A 27,527-nucleotide genomic window follows, 5' to 3' on the forward strand; every position below is an offset into this window, starting at 1 on the left:
TCACGTTTAAAAACAATAAGGTCAAGAGTTTAATAGCAGAGAAGTGAAGAAATGACATATTCTTTGATCTTCATCAGATGAAGAATTTAATTCTTGCTACTCTAGAAAATCAATAATGTGGGGAAAACTCTCACATGTTGAATTTTTAGAGACTTAAAACCTTCAAGGGAAACTTTTTAATAAAGTTTACGAATCACATTCGTCTAAAAATCTCAGATGGAAAATTTTACAGGTAAGCTATAAACCTCTCATTGTCAAACCAAGCTTTTGTCCTCCACCACAGCATCCAGCTGCACATCTAGGGCAAGCATTTCACCTGGGGTGATGTAAATTTTACAGAGCTCGAAAGGAAACATGTAGCAGAATCTCTTTAGAGCTATACAGTTATTAATAATCTGATTGAGAATCTCTCAATTTTAGACTTTATTGTAATTATAAAGTTTTAAAAAGTGGCTTACCATGCTTATTTACAAATTTTTTTTCCATTATGTTTGTTCATCGCTCAAATAAAATACATTGAAATGCAAATCGAGTCCTTAGATTAATGATCATAAATTAATGAGGTCAGCCCTAATTTTTTGAAAATCTTGGATACATCACTGCACATTTTATTTTTATTCACAAGTTAAAATTCAAACCAGAAACTCTGTTGAAGTCATTATTAGCACTGTAATTGAAAATTACCGAACAATGTAACAAATTGATCAGAAATAAAACAGTGATTAAAAAGCAAAGATTGCCATAAATTTATATACTTTACATCTTTAAACTGACTATAGGTTAAATATTATTTTAACAAATAATGTGATGCAATATTAGTTCTGCCCTAGTATCTAAAATGCATAATAGAGTATACATATACATATACATGCATAAATATCTCTAGCTTCATAATAAAAATTTATATAAATTTATATTTTCTGGAAGCCTACCAACCTTAAGAAGACTAAACAAGGGTAGTCAGTGGGAGAAATAAGAATTTCAGTCCCTTTTTTACTGAGTGAGAGGGAGTGCAGAAAGAGAGGGAGAAAGAGAAACACTTAACAGAATATTTGATTATTGAAGGCCGTCCTCATAAGCAAACTATTTTCCCTCAATTACACTTAATTATTTAATTGTTTACATTTACTAATGAAATGAAACAACACAAAACAAACAAATGTAAGGGGTTGTTTTTCAGCAAATGTATAATCATCAATCAGCACATACAGAAAGATTCTTAAAATTATATGAAGCTGGTCTGTTTAAACAGAAAGGCATATTTTATCCCAATCAATGCATAAAAGTAAAATTATCCATAACTGAGGCATGTTTCTCTGCTGTACAGTTCAGCTGTAATGATCCCCACACACTGCACTTGCACATCAATTATGATAATCATAATCACGGTCGTTAAGCTGAATGTTCATTATTATCAGGATGCTGGTGACAGCAGATTCAATCACCGGGTGCAATGGGCAAGCAGTCACAGTCCCACCCAAGTTTCTGCAGACAACGATGTGCCACATTAAATCTATGATGTGTTCCACATCCCACTCCATTCCAAAAGCCGTAGACAGTAAAGGTCAACTTTATGTTCTGTGCAATATGCTTAGGTTCTCTAAATTAATTCTTTGGAGTACTGGATATTTTTATGGTTTGTAGCTTATAAAATCCTGTTTAGGACCAAAAATGCTTGTGAAAATAAGGAAAAAGGCCTGCTCTACTGTTATAATTCACCTATAATAAGGCATGTGAGGAAAGGAGCTATCAACATGAACCATCTTAAAAGAGTCTCTTCCTGAATTTTGCAAACAAGGAAAAACATGAAATGGTTCCATTAAAATCAGATGTTGAAAATGCATATGGAAACTCATTCCAATTCAGATAAAGGCCTATGACTATCATTTCTGCTTCAGTAAATATGAACATATGTGAATGTTTTGACAACCAAAAGAATGTTTTTAGTACACTGAATTTTTACTGTCCAACTCTTTTAGACCTACCCAAATAGATTAAATTAATAGTGACTGACTTATAGGCTCTCCTTATTTAATTTCACGTCTATTTTAAATACTGAATTTATAAATACAAAGTATTTACCCAAACTTAAAAGTTTCACCATTGAAAAACCCAAACTTAGAGTCTAAATTTAATTTGGGACAATTTATAAGTAGATCAGAGAAATATGATTAAATTATATAATATGTATGTTATTTTATTATTTATTTCCACTTTTTGGAAAAATTATGTACATGCTATTTTTCATTATTGATTTTTATACATTCAGAAAGAAAATAGTATTATCTGTTCTCAGTGGGTTGACTTAGTGATTTCTTTGTACAGTGCTTTTCAGATCAATATCATTAAAAATAAAACAAAAAATTAAATGATACTAAATATATTAATTGACATAATATGAATATGATTAGAGAAAGAATATTGAATATTTTATCTTCTGGCAACGGACATCCTTCAACACAATTAGTTAACAAATAATTTGAAAAGTATAACTTCCATGTTTAATGATGATAAAAGAGAAAGTAAATTATTCATACAGGCAATCTTAAAGCTTAATGGAAAGGTGGAGAATAAGACCCAAATATACCTACTTGAGCTATTTCTTAGCTGAAATCAACCCTACTGAATTCAGCTAAACTTATGTACATTTAAATGTGTGAGTACTCTATCTTCATATAATTCAGTGTCAGTCCTTTCTTCAACATTTCAAAATTAACAGCTCTAGTTTCCCTAAGACTATCTTTAATCCACTAATAATAAGCTTTACCATTTAACTTTCAAGATCAAAAATAAAGTTTTATAAAAGTAAGTAAAAATAAGCCTACTTTTGGCAACCTATTGGCTGCAAGTCTCACTCAAGTCACCTAAGAGCAAATCAAAACAAAATATTTTAAGTAATTCTATGATTTTACGTATAACCAACAAATGGACTATTTCTGTATTATGTGAAGATTACCTTTAGTCACATAGAGGGCTAATTTGTTTATTTAATATGGTTATTTGAAGAGATAAGATGGAAGATGGGATGTAATAAGAAAGAGATAGAGGAAAGGAGGAAGGACGAAGGAAGGTAAGGAGGGAGGCAGGAATGTAAACTTGAATTTACTATTTTATATATAGTTTTGCTTAGTTAGGCCAATGATTTATTAAGATTTAAAGAGTTCCTGCACTTTACTTAATTTTCAAGGCATATAGAAGAACAATTATTTAGGATTAATTTTGGTATACAGAAATAACCCAATGATTCCTCCAAAATAAACTATTTGTCCTTTTAGTGCATATCTAAAAGCTTCATTAATTTGCTTCTTCCATATAATATATTGTTGGAATACATAAACAAAATATAAAGTGAATCTATTGCAGAAAAAAGGAAGTACTGTTTTATTTAAGGAAACAAATTCTGTACAAGAACATTTCTTACTTTAAGTAGTTTAATGTTCTAGATAAGTCATTTATATTTTAAGGGAAGGTCCACTTCCTTGAATTAAATAGATTGGTGGGGGAGACATAAAAGCAAAAATGTTTATTTCAAATAGAAAATGAGATACAGATCACTTTATTCACATTCAAAACATGAAATTAAATAGTTAAAATAGAACCATACTGAAGAGTAGTAGTCATAGTGGCCATCCATGTCCTGTTCCTGTGGTTTAGATGATATTTAAATTAGAGAGTAGATACTGGTATGTTTTAAACCTCTTGGAACTATTGGGATGGAAGGAATTACTTGGCATGCAAGAGAACATGGTGGGGTGGGGCAGAGATGGAATGCTATGGACCGAATTGTGTATCCTTGAAATTTATATGTTGAAGCCCTAACCCCCAATGTGACTATATTGGAAATAGTGCCTTTCAGGAGGGGGCTAAAGTAAAGTCATGATGGTAGGATCATGATCTGATGAGATTTAAACACTTATAAGGAGAGACATAGAAAGCCTCTTTCTCTCTGACTGTAAAGAAGAGGTCACATGAACACACAGGGAGATGACAGTTGCCTTTAATCCAGAAAAGAAGTCTCACCAGAAGTTAACTACATTGGTACTCTGATCCCAGACTTTCAACCTCCAGATTTGTAAGAAAATAAATATCTATTAATAAGTCATACAACCTATGGTATTTCTTTATTGCAGCCTGGCCACAAATATACCTGTTATAGATGTGCATATCATAAATGTGTTTGCATACAGACATATATGTATATATATATATACAAAATACTAATACTTAATACTTATAGGTATTAGTATAATCAAAATAAAAGAAAAAATATATATCTCACAACTTTCTCCTATCTGTATGCCTACACACAGAGATTGAGAGCAATAAATAAGTACTTGGTGCTATGCCCCAGAATTAACTCCTTTCTGTTACTTCACATTCAAGCCCTGACCCTGGTCATTTGCCAAAGTCAATATTCCATGTCACTGATCATAGGGCATATGACCATAAAACATATAAGAACACAATAGTGAAAAATAATTTAAATATCTTGTGACTTAAGTCAGCTGTACTATCTTTACATAACACAGTTATAAATAATTTTGTAACCATACAGGTCTTAATTGTAATGAAAGTATTTGTACCTTAGGTAATGTAAATTTTTACTCAATTTTTTAATGTTTTGTTAACTCACCTTGTCACAGATCCATTTTTTAGGATTTTCACTTCGGAATTGTTTTTCTCCATAAGAATCAGAGCCATACTTGCTTGATGAATGAATTGATGGGGTATACTTTTCTTTTTTATGGTAAGAAGAAAATGGAAAAAACCTGAAAGAATATTGAGGAACATTCTTAAATTGATTTCTATAGACATTTGATTTAAAACAGAATAGTATAGTAAAAATAATTCATAGTTTGAGATCAGAATACCTGGATTCCATTTCAACCTCTGCCTTTGACTATCAGTGTTACTAACTTTCATGAAGCAAAACTTTCCTCATGGAATTTTTAAAGTTTCAAATATAGACAATGTTAAGTAAAGAATTTATCAATAAAGTTGCCAAATTCCTCAAAATCTATCATGTAAATAAAAACACTCTTAATATTAAAATGGGATGCTCCCCTTCAAAAAAAGAAATAGCCAGTACAGACAATTCTCATTGAAATAAGTTTTCTTAAAAACTTAAATCACCACCAAAATGGAGACATTTTTGGTAAGGGTGATGAATAATGGGACTTTTGAGTCAACTAGACATATTCATATATTAGCTGTATCTTTGCTAGCTCTGTACCCTTACTGTTACTTGACCTCTGTGAATCTTTACTTCCATACAGGGTTGATATGAGGGATGAAAAACTTACATAAAACATTAAACATGGAAGCTGTAAAGAACAAGAGTCCAATAAATAATGGTGGTGCTAAAAGTAGAAGTAAAATGTATGTCAATCCTTATTTTTATTATCATTATTATTACCTTTAGGAATTAGTATAATCAAAATAAAAGAAAAATCAAGCTTTTAAAACCCTACAAACTCTCACAGAACATCTATGATTGTGATATGTTTTTTTTTTTGTGTGTGTGTGTGTGTGTGTAACCTGGTCAATTGTGTAAATCCCTCCCAGAACCCACTGACATAAAAGGAATTTTAAAATTCTGATAAGGCAGAAGATAAGAAATAATAGGTGAAAATAACAGCAAAATTTTGGCAGGTGGCAAGAAGATTGCAAATTCCTAAATGGTAGAGAAGAGTTAAAACTGAAAGCTAAGTACCAAAGGAAGGAGAGAAAGGCAATGTGTCCTACAGATCCTCAGAAAAGCGTGGGAACAGAAGCTAAGTTACTGCAGAAGTGAGAGTGAGGGAAAGAGATGAAAAGTTTATATCCGGAATAAACTCCCAGGTCCTTGTCCCTGTCCGCGTATCAATAAGAAGAGCCAATTCCTACGTGAGTTTACAAAAAGAACTCAGGTCTCAGGCAAAGCAGATACAGTAGAAAGTCAATGGCAGGCACAGATGGAATTACACGATTTTAACTACCCACCGCCATCTCTTGCATGAACTGGCAGCTGCACTAACGTGCTTCAGGGGACTGACTGTATCAAAAGATACAGAGAACTCCCAGACACATCAGTTGAAGTCTCAGCATACAAGGACGTCTTAATTAAAAGGTCATATCACAGTGCAATAAAGCCTCTGAGTCAAAAAACCACTCTCCTACAGTTCCTGGCTTAATTTTTAGTCTCCTTTAAATATGAATTTAAGAATGGATTAGTGATTGGAAAAATCAACATGAAAGGAAGACAAGAATCTAAACATGAGGAAACGAGGAAACGAAGGAGACATGGTACCAATGAAATTAGTTAATTTTTTTTAAATAAAAGAAACATTAATTAAAAAAAAGAACAAACTCTGGAAAATAAAAAAAGTACATATAAAATTATTCTAAGGAAAATATTTTAAAATTTAGACTGAAAAATTAAAGTTTAGTGAGGTTCAACAAATCTTTACTGAATCCTTATCATATACTAAAATTTTCATACATATTATCTCATTTAATTAAGACAATTGATAATTTTTGCCACTATGCTCATAATTTCCTTGAAAGTAATAAATTAGGAAAGGAGTATCATTCATCCATTTTATACCTCTATTCATATTTATTTTTAACATTTAAAAATCTCTTCTTAATAGTTTTCATAAGAAATATTTTTAACAATATTAAAAATAAGACAAATAAATAGAATACAGAGCTTTGTAATGTACAAAGTTGCAGAAGCATGGATTATATTTGCTCTTGGGAAAAGAGCTCTCATATAAGATAGATTAGGGTCCTTCCAGGGCTAATTTGCACTTGGGATGTACATCACACACACAAAAAATTAATGTGGCCCCAATGTCCCTGAGTATAAAAAGGAGGTGTTGTGAGCGGGCTGCTGAACTTACAATTTTTATCACTTCTGAATTGCATTTTAATAGTACATCTTTGTTTTGTGTCTGAACGATATTTGCTTCCTCAAGGGAATGGATGGCTGAGAAGACAAGGCTGAAAGACTAGGTATTTCCCTGCTCAAGAATTAATTCTGCTTTCATAGACATAACATTTCATTGAAGTGGCATGCATCATATTCTCAAGAATGTGTGTGTGTGTATGTACATACCTATGTACACATATTCAAAAAATAGTTATATATTTACAAATAATCTTTAAATAATATTTATGTTAAAGTTAAGAGAGAAATTATCTAATTCTCAAATAGGATTTGATAAATATAAGCAGGGCTAGAAGTATAACTCAGTGCAAAAGTGCTTGCCCAGCGTGTGTAATGCCTTGGTTCAATCACCAGCACTTCAAGGAAAAGTAGGAAAACCCTTAAAATCACAAATCAAATTTTGGACAACTTTATTATAAGTTTATAATCAAATTTTAAACAACTATAAATTAATTTCAAAATGTTATCATTTACAAGTTTTAAATATAGAGTTGTACTTTATGCTTTCAGTGACTATTTTCCAATTATCTAACCACCATATTAAAGAAAAAAAAGATGGATCTGCCTATTATTTCTATAACCTTACCAAGGAGATGTCATAAATCCTTCAAAACAATGTGGATATACAGTGTTCTATACAAATAAGTCATTACTTGAATGGGAAGTTACAGAATTAGTAGAGGTCTCAAGAAGCAAAAATTAAAATGTCAATTAGCTTCAGGGAAAATAGGTCCGGTGTAAATATACAATAAAAACCTTTATACATTGAGCATATAATATACTAATAGAGCTTTCCTAATAAGGACTCTAACAAATTACATTTATTCTTTTTCCTTAAAACTCTCTTTCATTTTTCCCCTTTTCATGTAGCCCTACCATATTCATTCATAAAACTAGGTTTTCTGCACAATCCATTTATTTCATTAAAAGAGCACTCAAACCTTAAAATTATAACCCTCTAATAGCCTGTTGATTCGAGTCTAAATTTTCAACCTAGTTGTCAGGTTTTTTAGAATGCACTTGATCTGTTCAGATTTCTTACCTTCTGTTCTATCATTGCCATTTGCCTTTTAGTCCTCCTTCTGACTCTATTCCTCTGTGCATGTTCCTCCTCCTGAAATGCTAATGCATGCAATACCCATCTTTCAAAACCCAGCTTAACACCTAGCTTTCCAAGGTAGCTTAATGTACCCATTCCCATCCATATTGAATTCTCCATTGTCTAAATATGTATTCATTAAACAAAAATTAAGTGAAATGCTATTATATACTATGTACTTTGAAAAAGACATAATGATGAAACATGTAATGATAGAAGATGCAGTCTAACTAAACAGAACTCACTTCATAATAGTAGAGGGTAGGAAATGAGATAACAAACATAAGTAGAATGTGGTAAGTTTTATGGTGGATATATCTACAAGAGGCAATAAATGCACGGAGGAAAGTTCATGTTTCTTTATGCATGTGTGTGTATCCATTTGAGGGTCTACTGGCAGGGACTTGGGAAGTGAGGCAAGGAAAAATTATCTTTCCAGACCATTTATGCCAGAGCTGACTATTAAAAGATGAGTAGAGTTCATCAAGGTGGTAATCTTGTGAATGCTATTTTAGACAGAAGAAACAGTATATGTAACAATAGAGATGAGTTGTAGCATAAAAGGGAATGCTAAAGAAACAAAAAGGTATTCAGCACAGCAAAAGATTGAGTTGTTTGGAAGGGAAAAAAAGATCAGAAAAGTCTTGGAGTAGAGATGAACTCGCTATAGAGAATATGTATAGTAATATATTACAGATCTTTGTAAATTGCCAAATATTTTTTTCTTTATTTTTACATAAAAATGAATTCTGACTTCTAAATAGGATTGTTATCCAAGTCACTGTGGATTCTGCCTTAGGTAAATTATTTCAAAATGGACAAGGTGATGGAGACTCACGGAGGACTTAGACAGGTCTTAGACACCACCCATGTCATAGACTAGCCCTCTTTCTGATGGTGGGATTCCAGTTCAGCATGTTCACCAAAACTAAGCGGGATAAAGGGGTACGTTGATACAAGTTACTTGACTGCAGACTGCATTCAAATATGTCTTTTTGTGTAAACTGGAAGCAGTAGAAATAGCCAGCTCCAGCAAGTTCCTCCCAAAATTTGCAGCGGAGCTTGTATAATCCAAAGCTTTCTAATGTGAGACTTGCTCCAGGATCTGCCCTCAGTGTCTTAACAGCCAGCAAAAATCAGAGATATGCTAAGAGACAGCAGAGTTGCCTCTCCAGGGAGAATAGACATATTTTCTTACCGCTAGCTAAGAAAAGGAAAAAGAGACCTTACAAGGATCTCCCCCAGAGGGAGCAAATTCAGGGTGATATTTTACAACTCAAATCTCCTGAGGGGACAAGAGAAATTTTCTAAAAAGAGGAAAGTCTCATCATTAGAACCATGATACCTCCTGAGACCTATCACAGCAACCTTCTTCATCTTAAACTGAATGGAGAGAGTAGATGGGGAGGAGAGAGAAGGGGAAGCAAACAGAGCATTAGGCTTCCCCTAAAAGTGGTTCCTTATAATACTGAAATGTATACTTACTTCTGGGCCCGAATTATATTAGTGCTAGAGTTTGGATCTGGAACATCTTTCAAAGACCCATGTGTTAAAGGCTTGGTCATTAGCTTGGCGTTACTGGGAGATGGAATAATCTTTAAGAGTTGAGGTCTAGTGGGAGGTCTTAAGTCACTGGTGATATGACCTAAGAAAGGGATAATAGGACCCCCAACTTCTCTTTTTTTTGCTATCAGCCAGGAGGTGAGGGCTTTCTCTCCCATGTACTTCCATTATAAAGGGTTATCTCAATACAGTCCCCAAAGCAAAGGGCTCACCATGAAATAAAACTTCCAAAACTGTGAGCCAAATAAACTTCTCCTCTCTTTAAGTTGAATATCTCAGGTATTTTGTTAAAGGAGAGAAAGCTGACTAACACAGTAAGCTAAAATTAAGTATACAATAAAGTCTTGATGACTTGATTGTTAATTTAATCCATCAGATATGTCTTAAATAGCTGTAATATATGTATATATTTTAGTATATGTTTAATATATTTTCCTAAACATTGTGATAAAAAGACGAGTAGGTAGATGCCTCATCCAAATACTCTTAAAATCTAATGAGAGAAAAAGACAACCACAACAATATAAGGGAGAGGGGAATGCTTTAATATAGAGGCAAAACAAAAAATACGTAAGAACAGAGAGAGCTGAGGGCAGCATCTAACCTTGGGCAGAAATTAGAATTGAAGATGAAAGTAAAGAACCTATATGAGTAGATGCTCAGAAGTAAAAGATGGAAACGTGGGGTTTTGCAAACTTACAAGGAAATTAAGGTAGGAAAATGTTCTTCATAGGATGTTTATACTGGCTCCTATCCAAACAGGCTGAGTTTCAGTAGTTTCATCTCTTTTTACTTAAGATATCTTGGGAATATCATCCTGGGGTCAAACAGGTGTCCCATTATTATATTTCTCTCTCTAAACTATATTATTGTACTATATGCCTTGTGATCCTGGTGACATTGATATAAGTCTGACATTTTCCACCTTGTATAGAGAGAGACTTCTTATTTGTGAATTCTAAAACACAGGACTTTCACATAATAAGTGGCTATCAGAGCATTCACTTTTTCAGGCAGAAAGAGAAAAACAAATACTTTTCCATCTTTTCATAGTGGATATAAACTTATTTAGTTTACAAGTTTCAAAACTTCTATACTTCTATACAAGAAAATGCAATTAGATGACAGTAGAGAAAAATAAAAGAATTTTCTGCCTTAATATTTGAGTAACTGAACTTCCTATGTTCAAGTCATCGTTTATTTCTAAATGCCTAGAGAGTGACTGTAAAATGCTACTCTTGCTTTAGCAAGCACTAACCAGTTAATGAAAGACAAAAGAATACCTCAGAAGATCAATAGTTTTATCTTCTGTACTTCATAAAGTAGAAATTTTGCCAATTATTTTTTCTGTTCTCATTATAGATACATGCTGAAAAAGATCACAGGCTTCATTACTGAAGATGATAAACTATGAGGAGCCCCTCTCATGTCAATCATTAACACTGGAGAGAGAGACATTCCTCAAAGAGGACGCAGGAGTGAGGCCTGGGAGGCATTCCAGTGTCCTTGCTTAACAGGTATATCTACAAAGCGTGCAAAAAGAGGGAGTAATGATAGGTAGTTTTGTAAAGTTCAAACAGAGCACTTATTTAATATTGGGTAAAGAAAGAAAGTAGGGGGGAAATTCACTATAAAGTAAGTAAAGGAATTTGTACTTTAGCCTACAAAATTTAATGTGACAAGCAAAGACATCTAGGTTTAAGTCTAGAGAGTTGATGAACAAATTAGAAGAGAAAACACAGACAAAGCAAGTTGATTTAATTTAAGAAACTAATCAAGAACAAGAAATTTTCATGTTACAAAAGTACATCAGCTTGAAAATTCTTAGACTCTAATATTTTAATAATTTTATAATATGGAAAATAATACTTAATGTTTTGAGGGTTGAGTTATAATCAGTCCATGCCTGGTCTCATTATCAGATAGCTCAGTTAATGTTAACTAATCTCAGGGTTTTTTTTTTTTTAAGACAAGGCATTTTATGACACATAATGGGGGGTGGGAGGGGTTAGTGTTAGTGTTAGAGTTAGGGTTAGGGAGGGGGGCAAGAATGGAGGAAGGAAGGACCGTATAGAGGGAAAAGAGGGGTGGGAGGGGTGGGGGGAAGGGACAAAAATAACAGAATGAATCAAACAACATTACTCTATGTAAATTTATGATTAAACAAATAGTATGCCTTTACTCTATGTACAAACAGAGAAACATCATGTATCCCATTTGTTTACAATAAAAAAAAAGAAGACAAGGCATTTTGAAAGAACACATAATTGAAACACAAAAACTATTTCAGTTGTATCTGAATGGGATGAGACATGTATTACATTTGTAGTATATATAATTTTAGCTCTTCTAAAAAAACATAAACCAAATCAGCTATTCAATTCATAGAAAAGGGCCACAAAATGTTGAATATTTGTCTTTTATAATACAGAACATATTTTAATTTTAGAAAAAGTTCAGCAGATTAATCTCTTTTTAATTAATTTCAATAAGAGAAATAACAAGTGTTTTCACTATGTATATTAACCACCCAAATTTCCAGGTAAACCTAATATATGACTTATTAATACCAATAAAAAGACCTCAGAAAACTCTGCTAATGTATTAAGATGTTCTAGATTAGTTGAATTTTTGCTGAACAGATAAATGAAATAAGTGTTTATTTTGTTAAACAAATAAAATGAACAACAATCTGGAATAGCAATTAGACTTCATTCATGGATGAAAATAGCCTTCACTGAGATGTTATTGCAACCACTGTTTAATGTACAGTGTTTTATACTTAAAGTAGGAATTCATAACAGAAATTTAAAACCCATTAACTACTTAAGCAACAATATTGACAGCACAAATTTCTTCCCCAGGATAGAGTTGGAAATTCAATATTTAAAATGTCAAGAATGGGAGGATCCAAGATGGCAGACTAGAGGGTAACTGCATCTCCTGTAGCTCCAGAACCCAGGATTCAAGAAGGGGTGGCATTGAGAGACTCGAACTAACATAGATAGAGCCACGGGGTGAGTCTCCCCCACTGGGTGAAGCTCGGCCAGGGCGGCAGGCCCAGACAGGGGTGGCTTCTCAGAGCAGGGCAGGGCAACTAGAGTCTTCCCCAAGCAGCCCTGCTCCCTCTGGCGGCGGGCTCCTTCCACGGCCAGATTCTCAGAGCAGGCCACCCAGTGAGAGCCTTCCTGCACAGAGCCAGCCTCCATCCCTGGAACCAGTAGTGGGATAGGAGCAGCTTTTTTCAGAAGCACTGCATTATCAAGTTCCTCCAAGACTACAGACTACTGAAGGCTGGGAGGTGATATACTGGAAATCTACAGGGACACTATAAGCCAATAGAGGAAATCTGCAATATCTCAGAGTCCCATTGATATCTGACCAATATGAGAAAACAAGGGAAGAAAATGTCCCAAACAAACCTAGATACTATATCAATAAAACCCAATGACAGTACAGCAGAAGAAATGTCAGAAAGGGAGTTCAGAATGTACATAATTAAAACAATCAGGGAAACAAATGAGGAGATGAAAGAGCAAATGTAGGCATTGAAGGAGGAGATGAAAGAGCAAATGCAGGCATTAAATGATCGCACCAATCAACAGTTAAAAGACCAAATATGGGAAGCAAGAGATCATTTCAATAAAGAGTTAGAGATACTAAAAAAAAAAAAAAAAACCAGAAATCCTTGAAATGAAGGAAACAATAAACCAAGTTAAAAACTCCACAGAAAGCATAACCAATAGGATAGAACACCTGGAAGACAGAACCTCAGACATTGAAGAAAAAATATTTAATCTTGAAAACAAAGTTGACCAAACAGAGAAGATGGTAAGAAATCATGAACAGAATCTACAAGAATTATGGGATAGCATGAAAAGGCCAAATTTAAGAATTATTGGGATTGAGGAAGGCTTAGAGAAACAAACCAAAGGAATGAACAATCTATTCAATGAAATAATATCAGAAAATTTCCCAAATCTGAAGAATGAAATGGAAAACCAAGTACAAGAGGCTTATAGGACTCCAAATATACAAAATTACAACAGACCCACACCAAGACACATTATTATGAAAATACCTAACATACAAAATAAAGACAGAATTTTAAAGGCTGCAAGAGAAAAGAACCAAATTACATTCAGGGGGAAACCAATAAGAATATCAGCAGATTTTTCAGTCCAGACCCTAAAAGCTAGAAGGGCCTAGAACAACATTTACCAAGCCCTGAAAGAAAATGAATGCCAACAAAGAATCTTATACCCAGCAAAACTTACTTTCAGATTTGACGAAGAAATAAGATCCTTCCATGATAAACAAAAGCTAAAGGAATTTACAAAAAGAAAGCCAGCATTACAGAACATTCTCAGCAAATTATTCCATGAGGAAGAGATGAAAAACAATGATGCAAATCAGTAATGGGAGGAACTAGCCTAAAGGAATAGCCAAATAAAGGAGAAACCACATCATGTCAAAAAATAAAAATGAGTCACATGACTGGTATTACAAATCATATCACAATAATAACCCTGAATGTTAATGTCCTGAACTCATCAATCAAAAGACATAGACTGGCAGATTGGATTAAAAAGAAAAATCCAAAAATATGCTGCCTGTAAGAGACTCATCTCATAGAAAGAGATACCCATAGACTAAAGGTGAAAGGATGGGAAAAAACATACCATGCACATGGACACAGCCAAAAAGCTGGAGTATACATCCTCATATCAGATAATGTGGACTTCAATCCAAAACTAGTCAGAAGGGATAAAGGGATACCGCTTAAGAGAAGCATAAATCAGCAAGACATAACAATCAAAAATATCTATGCCCCGAACATTGGCTCATCTATGTACGTCAAACAAATCCTTCTCAATCCCAGAAATCAATTAGACCACAACACAATAATACTGGGCGATTTTAACACTCCTCACTCACTACTGGATAGATCTTCCAAACAAAAATTGAATAAAGAAATCATAGATCTCAATAACGCAATCAACGATTTAGACTTAACGGACACATATACACTATACCATCCAACAAAGAACGAATACACTTTCTTCTCAGCAGCACATGGATCCTTCTCTAAAATAGACCATATTTTATGCCACAAAGCTACTGATAGCAAATACAAGAAGATAGAGATACTACCTTGTATTCTACCAGATCATAATGGATTGAAATTAGAAATAAATGACAGAATAAAAAACAGAAACTTCTCCAACACGTGGAATACACTATTATATGATGAATGGATAACAGAAGACATCAGGAGGGAAATTAAAAAAATCCTTAGAAGTAAACAAGAACAAAGACACATATCAAAATCTCTGGGACACTATGAAGCAGTATTTAGAGGAAGATTTATTTCATGGGGCGCATTCAACAAAAGAAGTAGAAATCAACAAATAACTGACTTAACACTATACCTCAAAGCCCTAGAAAGAGAACAGCAGACCAACACCAAAAGTAGTAGAAGACAGGAAATAGTTTAAATCAGAGCCAAAATCAATGAAATTGAAACAAAAGAAACAATCTGAAAAATTAACAAAATAAATACTTGGTTGTTTGAAAAATTAAACAAAATTGATAAACCCTTAGCCACACTGACAAAGAAAAAGAGGGAGAAAACTCAAATTACTAAAATTCAGAATGAACAAGGAAATATCACAACAGACACGAGTGAAATACAAAACATAATTAGAAGCTATTTTGAAAATCTATACTCCAACAAAACAGAAAACCTCGAAGACATCAACAAGTTTCTAGAGACATATGAATTACCTAAACTGAACAAAGAGGATATACACAACTTAAATAAATCAATTTCAAGCAATGAAATAGAAGAGGTCATCAAAAGCCTACCAACAAAGAAAAGTCCAGGACCAGATGGGTTCTCAGCCGAGTTCTACAAAACCTTTAAAGAAGAGCTCATTCCAATACTTCTCAAAGTATTCCATGAAATAAAAGAGGAGGGAACCCTCCCAAACTCGTTCTATGAAGCCAATATCACCCTGATACCTAAACCAGACAGAGACACATCGAGAAAAGAAAATTTCAGACCAATATCCTTAATGAACATTGACGCAAAAATTCTCAACAAAATTTTAGCAAATCGCATACAAAAATATATTAAAAAGATAGTGCACCACGATCAACTGGGTTTTATCCCAGGGATGCAAGGTTGGTTCAACATCCAGAAATCAATAAATATCATTCACCATATCCACAGACTTAAAGTTAAGAATCACATGATTATTTCGATAAATGCAGGAAAAGCATTTGATAAAATATAGCATCCCTTCATGCTCAAAACACTATAAAAAATTGGGATAGTGGGAACATTCCTTAACATTGTAAAGGCCATCTACACAAAGCCCATGGCCAATATCATTCTAAATGGTGAAAAACTGAAAGCATTCCCCCTAAAAACTGGAACAAGGCAGGGATGCCCTCTTTCACCATTTCTATTCAACATTGTCCTTGAAACTCCAGTCAGACCAATTAGACAAACCAAAGAAATTAAAGGGATACGTATAGGAAAAGAAGAACTCAACTATCCCTGTTCGCTGATGACATGATTATATATTTAGAGGAACCTGGAAATTCCACCAGAAAACTTTTAGAACTCATAAGTGAATTCAGTAAAGTAGCAGGTTACAAGATCAATGCTCATAAATCCAATGCATTTTTATACATAAGTGATGAATCTTCAGAAAGAGAAGTTAGGAAAACTACCCCATTCACAATAGCCTCGAAAAAAATAAAATACTTGGGAACCAATCTCACAAAAGAGGTGAAAGACCTCTACAATGAGAACTACAGAACACTAAAGAAAGAAATTAAAGAACACCTTAGAAGATGGAAATATCTCCCATATTCTTGGATAGGCAGAATTAATATTGTCAAAATGGCCATACTACCAAAAGTGCTATACAGATTCAATGCAATTCCAATTAAAATCCCAATGATGGGGGGTTTTCAAAATGGTGGACTAGAGGGCGGCTGTATTTCATGTTGCTCCAGGACTCAAGATTCAAAAGAGGAGATAGTGAGTGACTTGGGACCAACTCAAAGCCGCCGGGTGAGTTTCTCCCATTGGGGAGGCGTCCTGGATGGGGCGGTAGCCCCGGAACGCAGAGAACTTTGTGAAGTAGAGTTGCTCGGCGAGACGCCCCTCCCCCTGCTGGAGCGGTAAACACGGACAGCGAAGCGGAGCGAAAAAACGGAGTGAAAAAACGGTGGAGCGAAGTTTCCAGGACTGCGCGCAGTTTCTCTAAGGAGGGGCAACCTAAGGAGACTCGTCTGCGAAGGGTGAGGCTCCCAGGCCCAGGAGGTAGGTCCTGGCTCCTGGGAACGTTTCCTGGGAAGGCTGCCTTGCCCAGGCAGCAAGACACCCCTCCCCCCGCTGGAGCAGTGAACTCGGAAAGTGGGGAACTTTGCAGAGGAGGCTGCGCAACACACCGCTTGGTTTTGGAGCGATCTGCCGGGGCTCCTGCGGCTGCCAGAGAAAGAGTTGGGTGGCGAGCTATTTGGTCTCAGCAATCGCCTGAGCAACCGGGAAGGGGCTGTCCGGAAGAGGTGGAGGTGCGCAGTGAGTGGCTTGGTCCCCAAGAGCCCACACAGAACACCGGGTGGCTGCCTGGAGGAAGAGACGAGCGGCGGGTCACTGGGGCTTGGAGCATATGTACGAGGCTCCAAGTGACTGCTCAGAGGACGGGTCGCATAGCCAGGCGATTAGGTGCATAGCAAGGTCCGGTCTGGGGACCTAGGCACCTTTTCTTGAAAGAACTACACAGAGACAAGCTGGGGGGCGGAGCGAAGTTTCCAGGACTGCGGGCAGCTTCTTGAAGAAGGGGCAACCTAAGGAGACTCGTCTGCGAAGGGTGAGGCTCCCAGGCTCAGGAGGTAGGTCCGGGCCCCTGGGAACGTTGCCTGGGAAGGTTGCCCTGCCCAAGCGGCAAGACACCCCTCCCCCCACTGGAGCAGTGAACTCAGAAAGTGGGGAACTTTGCAGAGGAGGCCGCGCAGCACACCGCTTGGTTTTTTGGAGCAACCTGCCGGGGCTCTGGCAGCTGCCAGAGAAAGAGTTGGGCGGCGAGCTATTTGGACTCAGCAACCGCCTGAACAACGGGGCGGGGGCTGACCTGAGGAGGTGGAGGTGCGAAGTGAGTTCCTTGGTCTCCAAGCGCCCACACAGAACACCAGGTGGCTGCCTGGAGGAAGAGACGAGCGACGGGTCACTGGGGCTTGGAGCATATGTACGAGGCTCCAAGTGACTGCTCAGAGGAGGGGTCCCATAGCCAGGCGATTAGGTGCAAAGCACGGTCCAGTCTGGGGACCTAGGCACCTTTTCTTGAAAGAGCTACACAGAGACAAGCTGAGGGGCGGAGCGAAGGTTCCAGGACTGCGGGCAGCTTCTCTGAGGAGGGGCTAGCTAAGGAGACTCGTCTGCGAAGGGCAGGGCTTCCAGGCCCAGGAGGTAGGTCCAGGCCCCTGGGAACGTTGCCTGGGAAGGCTACCCTGCCCAGGCGGTAGTTGTGAACTGAGGGGAATCTCTAGGAGGGGAACTGACCAGCGAGACCTCCCCACCGGGAGAGTCTTCCCCGCTGGGTGAGGTTTTCCCACAAGGACGGTAAAACCAGAGACACAGGCCCAAACAGGCCTTGCCTCAGCCCGCAGTCTAGTTCCCCTTTGGATGACCATTGGTCAACAAGTAGAGGCACCTCTGCCCACTAGCAGGGAATATACCCCACCTGAAGTCCACCACCCCTAGAGAGGCAGCTTCCTTGTGGAGCACCACAGTATCAACTTCCTCTAAGACTTCAGGCTACTGAAAGATAAGAGGGGATACACTAGCAATCTTCAGGGACATTATAAGTCAATAGAGGAAATCTGCAACATCTCTGCAGTCCACTGACACCTGAAAGACATAAGAAAACAAGGGAAGAAAATGCCTCAAACAAATCTGGATGTTACATCAATAAAATCCAATGACAGCATGGCAGAAGAAATGTCAGAAAGGGAGTTCAGAATGTACATAATCAACATGATAAGGGAAGCAAATGATGAAAGGAAAGAGCAAATGCAGGCATTGAATGAACGCACCAATCGACAGTTAAAAGAGCAAATACAGGAAGCAAAAGACCATTTCAATAAAGAGTTAGAGATATTGAAAAAAAACCAAACAGAAATCCTTGAAATGAAGGAAACAATAAACCAAATTAGGAACTCCATAGAAAGCACAACCAATAGGATAGAACACCTGGAAGACAGAACCTCAGACATTGAAGAAAAAATATTTAACCTCGAAAACAAAGTTGACCAAACAGAGAAGATGGTAAGAAATCATGAACAGAATCTCCAAGAACTATGGGATATCATGAAAAGGCCAAATTTGAGAATTATTGGGATTGAGGAAGGCTTAGAGAAACAAACCAAAGGAATGAACAACCTATTCAATGAGATAATTTCAGAAAATTTCCCAAATCTGAAGAATGAAATGGAAAATCAAGTTCAAGAGGCTTATAGGACTCCAAATACACAAAATGACAACAGACCCACACCAAGACACATTATAATGAAAATACCTAACATACAAAATAAAGACAGAATCTTAAAGGTTGTGAGAGAAAAGAACCAAATTACATTCAGGGGGAAACCAATACGGATATCAGCAGATTTTTCAATCCAGACCTTAAAAGCTAGAAGGGCCTGGAATAACATTTTTCAAGCCCTAAAAGAAAATGGATGCCAACCAAGAATCTTATACCCAGCAAAACTTACTTTCAGATTTGACGACGAAATAAAATCCTTCCATGATAAACAAAAGCTAAAAGAATTTACAAAAAGAAAGCCAGCATTACAGAACATTCTCAGCAAAATATTCCATGAAGAAGAGATGAAAAACAAAGAAGCAAATCAGCAAAGGGAGGAGACATCCTAAAGGAACTCTCAAATAAAGAGGAACCAAGTCGTGTCAAAAATAAACAAATAAATGAATAAAAAGAGTCAAATGACTGGGAATACAAATCATATCTCAGTAATAACCCTGAATATCAATGGCCTGAATTCATCAGTCAAAAGACATAGACTGGCAGATTGGATCAAAAAGAAAGATCCAACAATATGTTGCCTGCAAGAGACTCATCTCTTAGAAAGAGATACCCAAAGACTAAAGGTGAAAGGATGGGAAAAAACTTACCATGCACATGGACCCAGCAAAAAAGCTGGGGTATCCATCCTCATTTCAGATAAAGTGGACTTCAAGCCAAAGTTAATCAGAAGGGATAAAGAAGGACATTTCATAATGCTTAAGGGAACCATAAATCAGCAAGACATAACAATCATAAATATCTATGCCCCAAACAGTGGCTCACCCATATATGTCAAACAAATCCTTCTCAATCTCAGAAACCAAATAGACCACAATACAATAATACTAGGTGATTTTAACATGCCTCCCTCACCATTGGACAGATCTTCCAAACAGAAATTGAACAAAGAAACCATAGATCTCAATAACACAATCAATAATTTAGACTTAACAGACATTTATAGAATATACCATCCAACGAAGAGTGAATACACTTTCTTCTCAGCAGCACATGGATCCTTCTCTAAAATAGACCATATATTATGCAACAAAGCTAATGTTAGCAAATACAAGAAGATAGAGACACTTCCTTGTATTTTATCAGATCATAATGGATTGAAACCAGAAATCAATGAAAGAGTAAAAAACAGAAATTACTCCAACACCTGGAGATTAAACAATATGCTATTATATGGTGAATGGATAACAGAAGATATTAGGAAGGAAATTAAAAAATTCTTAGAGGTAAATGAGAACAAAGAAACATCATATCAAAATCTCTGGGACACTATGAAAGCAGTACTTAGAGGAAAATTTATTTCATGGAGCGCATTCAATAAAAGAAGCAAAACTCAACAAATAAACAACCTAGCACTACAGCTCAAAGCCCTAGAAAAAGAAGAACAGACCAACACCAAAAGTAGTAGAAGACAGGAAATAGTGAAACTCAGAGCTGAAATCAACGAAATTGAAACAAAAGAAACAATACAAAAAATTGACAAAATAAATAGTTGGTTCTTCGAAAAAATAAACAAAATTGATAAACCTTTAGCCACACTAACAAAGAGAAGATGAGAGAACACCCAAATCACCAAAATTCGGAATGAAGAAGGAAATATCACAACAGACATGATTGAAATACAAAACATAATTAAAAGCTATTTGAAAATCTATACTCCAACAAAATAGAAATTTTGAAGATATCAACAAGTTTCTAGAGACCTATGAATTGCCTAAATTAAACGAGGAGGACATACACAATTTAAATAGACCAATTTCAAGTAATGAAATAGAAGAAGTCATCAAAAGCCTACCAACAAAGAAAAGTCCAGGACCTGATGGTTTCTCAGCCGAGTTCTACAAAACCTTTAAAGAAGAGCTCATTCCAATACTCTTCAAAGTATTCCATGAAATAGAAGAGGAGGGAACCCTCCCAAACTCGTTCTACGAACCCAATATCACCCTGATACCTAAACCAGACAGAGACACATTGAGGAAAGAAAATTTCAGTCCAATATCCTTAATGAACATCGACGCAAAAATTCTCAACAAAATTTTAGCAAATCGCATAGAAAAACAGATTAAAAAGACAGTGCACCAGGATCGAGTGGGTTTCATCCCAGGGATGCAAGGTTGGTTCAAAATCCAGAAATCAATAAATATCATTCACCATATCAACAGACTTAAAGTCAAGAATCACATGATTATTTCAGTAGATGCAGAAAAAGCATTTGATAAAATGCAGCACCCCCTGCTCAAAACACTAGAAAAAATAGGGATAGTGGGAACGTTCCTTAACATTGTAAAGGCCATCTATGCTAAGCCCATGGCTAATATCATTCTCAATGGTGAAAAACTGAAAGCATTCCCCCTAAAATCTGGAACAAGGCAGGGATACCCTCTCACCACTCCTATTCAATATCGTCCTTGAAACTCTAGCCAGAGCAATTAGACAGACCAAAGAAATTAAAGGGATACGAATAGGAAAAGAAGAACTCAAACTATCCCTATTTGCTGATGATATGATTATATACTTAGAGGAACCAGGAAATTCCACCAGAAAACTCTTAGAACTCATAAGTGAATTCAGTAAAGTTTAGCAGGTTACAAGATCAATGCTCATAAATCCAATGCATTTTATACATAAGTGATGAATCTTCAGAAAGAGAAGTTAGGAAACTACCCCATTCACAATAGCCTCGAAAAAAATAAAATACTTGGGAACCAATCTCACAAAAGAGGTGAAAGACCTCTACAATGAGAACTACAGAACACTAAAGAAAGAAATTAAAGAACACCTTAGAAGATGGAAAGATCTCCCATGTTCCTGGATAGGCAGAATTAATATTGTCAAAATGGCCATACTACCAAAAGTGCTATATAGATTCAATGCAATTCCAATTAAAATCCCAACGATGTACCTTACAGAAGTAGAACAAGCAATCATGAAATTCATCTGGAAGAATAAGAAACCCAGAATTGCTAAAGCAATCTTCGCAGGAAAAATGAAGCAGAGGGTATTGCAATACCTGAACTTCAACTGTACTACAAAGCAATAGTAACAAAAATGGCATGGTATTGGTACCAAAATAGACAGGTAGATCAATGGTACAGAATAGAGGACATGGGCACAAATCCAAATAAATACAATTTTCTCATACTAGACAATGGGGCCAAAAATATGCAATGGAGAAAAGATAGCCTCTTCAACAAATGGTGCTGGGAAAACTGGAAAACCATATGCAACAGAACGAAACTAAACCCCTATCTCTCACCCTGCACAAAATCAACCCAAAATGGATCAAGGACCTTGGAATCAGACCAGAGACCCTGCATCTTATAGAAGAAAAAGTAGGTCCAAATCTTCAACATGTCGGCTTAGGATCAGACTTCCTTAATAGGACTACAAGAAATAAAAGCAAGAATCAATAACTGGAATAGATTCAAACTAAAACGCTTTCTCTCAGCAAAGGAAACTATCAGTAATGTGAAGAGAGAACCTACAGAGTGGGAGAATATCTTTGCCGCTCATACTTCAGATAGAGCGCTAATTTCCAGAATATATAAAGAACTCAAAAAATTCTACACCAAGAATACAAATAATCCAATCAGGCTAAGGAAATGAGCAGACACTTCACAGAAGAAGATCTACAAGCAATCAACAGATATAGAAAAAATGTTCAACATCTCTAATAATAAGAGAAATGCAAATCAAAACTACCCTAAGATTCCATCTCACCCCAATCAGAATGGCGATTATCAAGAACACAAGCAACAATGGGTGTTGGCGAGGATGTGGGAAAAAAGGTAAACTCATACATTGCTGGTGGGGTTGCAAGTTAGTGCAGCCACTCTAGAAAGCAATATGGAGATTCCTCAGAAAGCTTGGAATGGAACTACCATTTGACCCAGCTATCCCACTCCTTGGCCTATACCCAAAGGACTTAAAATCAGCATACTACAAAGATACAGCCACATCAGTATTCATTGCTGCTCAATTCACCTTAGCCAGATTGTGGAACCAACCTAGACTTCCTTCAATTGATGAATGGATAAAGAAACTGTGGCATATATATACAATGGAATATTACTCCACCATAAAGAATGATAAAATTATGGCATTTGCAGGCAAATGGATGAAATTGGAGAATATCATGCTAAGTGAGATAAGCCAATCTCACAAAACCAAAGGTGAATGATCTCGCTGATAAGCGGATGATGACATATAATGGGGGGTGGGAGGGGTTAGCGTTAGGGTTAGGGTTAGGTTTAGGGTTAGGGTTAAGTAGGGGTCAAGAATGGAGGAAAGAAGGACTGTATAGAGGGAAAAGGGTGGGAGGGTGGGGGGGTAAGGAAAAAAAAGAACAGAATGAATCAAACAACATTACCCTATGTAAATTTATGATTACACAAATGGTATGCCTTGACTCCATGTACAAACAGAGAAACAACATGTATCCCATTTGTTTACAATAAAAAAAAAAAAAAAGAAAAAGAAATGGTCATGGCAGTGTATTTACTAGGTCATTCAATTAATAGGAAAATATGTGAAATTATTTAGGGAAATTTTTCCTATAATATTCCTATATCAAAGCCAGAACCTCAAAATTTAGCTATTAAAACATTTATCCTTATGTATTTTTGAATTTTAAAAATTACTTTTCTATATATAGTTTTCTGTTTGTTTCTTAAGATATTATTCCTTGAAGTAGATGCTTGTTTCTACAAATAAAAGGTCTTGGAATGTTTTGGTGTAAGAAAAAATAATAATAATGCAGAGATGAATTCTAAAGTTTTCTGCCTTATGAATTAACCAATGTGTTTTTTTTATTAATGTTGATCATTGCATTGGTCCAAAACAAATCAACTTAGCCCAACATCATATTTATTATTAACTAGAGACAGAATACACCCACATTATTCATATGCATAGAAAGTATATCTATTGTTATTAGAAGAAGAAAGTCTTGAATCTCTGGTTCACAAGTCAAATCTCCCTTAATTTATTTCTAATACATTGCTTATTGGCTGAGTGTTTTGTCCACCACAAAGCACTATACAAATAGTATTCTTCATAATACTTCTTTTATTTTTGTACTCTGTCCCTCTAAATCAACTTTTCTTTCTTATGTTATACCTTACTACTTTTCTGTGTCAACTCCATATGCTATAGAAGGTGAACTCTATTTGTCCTTTTGTCCATTTGTAAATCATCTCTGATTTATCTAAATAGTCATTAGAACTTCCTCAATATGTACATGTGTTCTTCTTTAACATTAGATTTGCTATTTAGAAAAGAAAAGCATTTGTGTGTTTGCAATAATTGTCAGTAGTTTTCTGTTAAAATTATGGCAAAATATATTTGAACAGAAGAATGCCATCAAAAACACTAAAATTATTAAAAACATGCAGAATATTATTTTGTCTTTTCATGACTATCTATAAACTATGCAAATGCACGTATAACTACACTGAAGCATCAGAACACCAAGTTATAATATTCACTTTTTTTATACTTGTCTAAAATTCTTGATTAAAACAGATGTTTAAATAAAAAAAATAAATAAAAAAAATAAAATGTCAAGAATGCAAGTGGCAAGATTATCTATGCAAATTAACTGTGAGCTTGAATTTTAAGCTTCCAAATTTAAATGGGAAGACATATTTTGCCTTCTTCTTATATTTTCTTAGCTGAAAAGAAATAGATTTCCCTGGATTTATTATTATTGTCTCATGATCTCAAGTTACCATGGCTTGTTAATTTATGCACCTATCAGCAACTTTGGTATATATTTTGCAGAGTTAATTATGAAAAAATACCTTTTTAAAATCTCTTTTAAAGAATGAAATTATGGCATTGCTGGTAAATGGATGGAACAGGATACTATTATGCTAAGTGAACTAAGCCAATCCAAAGTCTGAATGTTCCCTCTGATATGTGAATGCTGACTCACAATAGATTGTGGGGTGGGGGTTCACCGCATTGGACGGGGCAGAGTAGGGGGGAGGGGAGAGGGGATGGGAGTGGAAAGACAGTAGAATGAATTAGACATAACTTTTCTATGCTCAGATATGAATATACTACTAGTGTAGCTCCACATCATGTACAACCACAAAAATGGGAAGTTATACCCATGTATATATGATATGCCAAAATATATTCTACTGTCATGTATAACTAAAAAGAACAAATGAAAAAATGTAAAAATAGGGACCAACAGTTAGTAGTCTAATGGAAAACTGGGTGCACTGAAAAAAAAATCTCTTTTAGAAGAAAGAGAACATCTCTTATCCATCTCCTATTTGAACATCTCTTATCCAAAATGCTAGATCAGAAATGTTTTAGATTTAAGATTTTTTTTCAGATTTTATAATATTTAAGTATACATGAGATATCTTAGGAATGGTACCCATATCTAAACATAGAATTCACTTACATTTCATATACATCTTCTACACATAGGCTTAAAGCAATTTTATATAATATGTTCAGTACACCTGTGTTTTGATTGCAGTCTATCCCAAGAAGATCAGGTATGAACTTTTTCACTTGTGGTGTCAGTCTGTGCTCAAAATATTTCAGATTTTGTATTTTCAGATTACAGATGTTCAATTTGTATTAAACTTAAATGCCCCAGCATCAGCATTCACACGGATTCTTTTAAAATTTCATTTACAACATCAGTGGCTAAGAGTTCTGAGCGCAGACATTTTAAGGAGGAAAATAAGTGTGAAAAACATCAAATTATTCTTAAGAAACTCTGAGAATAAAATAAGTTGAAACTGACAAAAAATACTAAGGGGAACCAATTTTTTTTGTGTGTGTGTGTTCTTAAATCCAAAGTAGCATATTCCAAACTATGTCTGTGAACTAGCGGATTCCTTGTCAACTAGACCATTAACTCCATGAAGCCAAGAACTTTTGGTTTATCTTGTTCACTGCTGTTTCCAATGCCTAAAGTAGTGCCTGGCACATAGGAGGCATGCAATAACATTTGCTGAATGAATGAGTGACTATGTTTGCAAATGCTGTATATTTCTTCTCACATTTACACTAAATAAAAGTACACTTAAGACTGAAAAGCCTGTAAGTGCCACAAATCTCTTTAACGGTTTAGAATGTAATTTTCCCCAAATATATTGCACTGAAAACTCATGGACATCTTTCAAATGAGTGTTTTAAGAGACATGGTTTGAAAAATGATGTTCATAATAAGAAAAACAACAAAGGAAGGATTGGCCTGTTAGTGGGACTGCTAGTGTAATGTAATAAATGTCAGAGTATGATCACAACTGAAACTGCTTGCTTTTCTTGACTTTTTGTTCAATGAGAATGATTTTCATAGTCAGGTATTTAAAATAAAACAAAACATGGTTAAAACTCAGAGTAAAAATTCAACACGTAAAAAACATGGAGCAACTACTCTTTGTCAGGTATTGTTCTAAATGATATAGTGAATAAGTCATGGATTCTTCTTGAGGAGCTATCATCTAGAACAATGATCTCCAACTTGTCTGCCCAGAAGGGCCAGGCAGGTGATAAATGAGTGAGGTGTAAGAACGGAAAAGTCTAAATTTTAATCAATTGCTGCCATGTTAGACTACGGGCTCACTGTTTCCTGATTTCCTGATTTTTCTTAATATAAGCTAAAAATCGGGATTTTTAAAATATTTAATTTATCATTCTAATTAATTTTTTATGAATTTAATATTTAGAAAATTATGAGATCAAGGCTGGGGCTGTAGCTCAGTGATAGAGCACTTGCCTTGCATGAGTGTAACCCTAGTACAATCCTCAGGACTTTAAAAGTAGGGAAAACGGGGATCCAAATACAACACACTTGGAAACTATATGGAGCTCACAAACCACCCATTTGCAACCTCTGGTTTAGAATTTATATGTGAGCATGGAGTATGCCCAATGATTTCAATGGCTCTAACAAGACAAACTGTATCTTAAATTACTGGGAAAACCTATTATATGATACCACCAAATCACCAGTTATCTTTAAGAAATAGTGATTTACCAAAGACATATCAAAATGACTTTAAAAGAAGAATACAGACTCTAGAATATAGAGGTGGCTAGGTCAATTCCTAGCAAGATTCTAAAACACATAAATGCATTATTAAAATAAAACATATATATAGATATGTATTTGATAATGGCACCACTTTTCCATTATGTAGCCTTCAAGTATAGAGAATGTATATAATCTCCATAGATTAACAGTAAAATTTCACACAAAGTATATCTTAAGTTTGGCAAAGTATTTGACAAGCTCTTTATGACTTCCTAAAGAAAAATAAAGGAAAAAATGTGTGGGGGGGGGAGG

The 27,527-nt window shown here is 35.5% G+C and overlaps 1 protein-coding gene across 1 annotated transcript in view; it reads right to left on the reverse strand.

Annotated features, from left to right (window-relative positions):
• Positions 1-1,364: 1,364 nt before the first annotated feature.
• Positions 1,365-27,527, reverse strand: part of Spata17 (spermatogenesis associated 17) — a 175,602-nt gene continuing 149,439 nt past the window's right edge. The window contains exons 9-10 of the mRNA XM_047519967.1: positions 4,634-4,769; positions 1,365-1,535 (exon numbers count right to left, since the gene is read on the reverse strand). Coding sequence (XP_047375923.1) covers positions 1,365-1,535; positions 4,634-4,769 — 307 coding nt within the window. The remainder of the gene's footprint in view (positions 1,536-4,633; positions 4,770-27,527) is intronic.

The sequence above is a fragment of the Sciurus carolinensis genome, chromosome 12 (assembly GCF_902686445.1).
Source record: "Sciurus carolinensis chromosome 12, mSciCar1.2, whole genome shotgun sequence".
Taxonomy (NCBI): domain Eukaryota; kingdom Metazoa; phylum Chordata; class Mammalia; order Rodentia; family Sciuridae; genus Sciurus; species Sciurus carolinensis.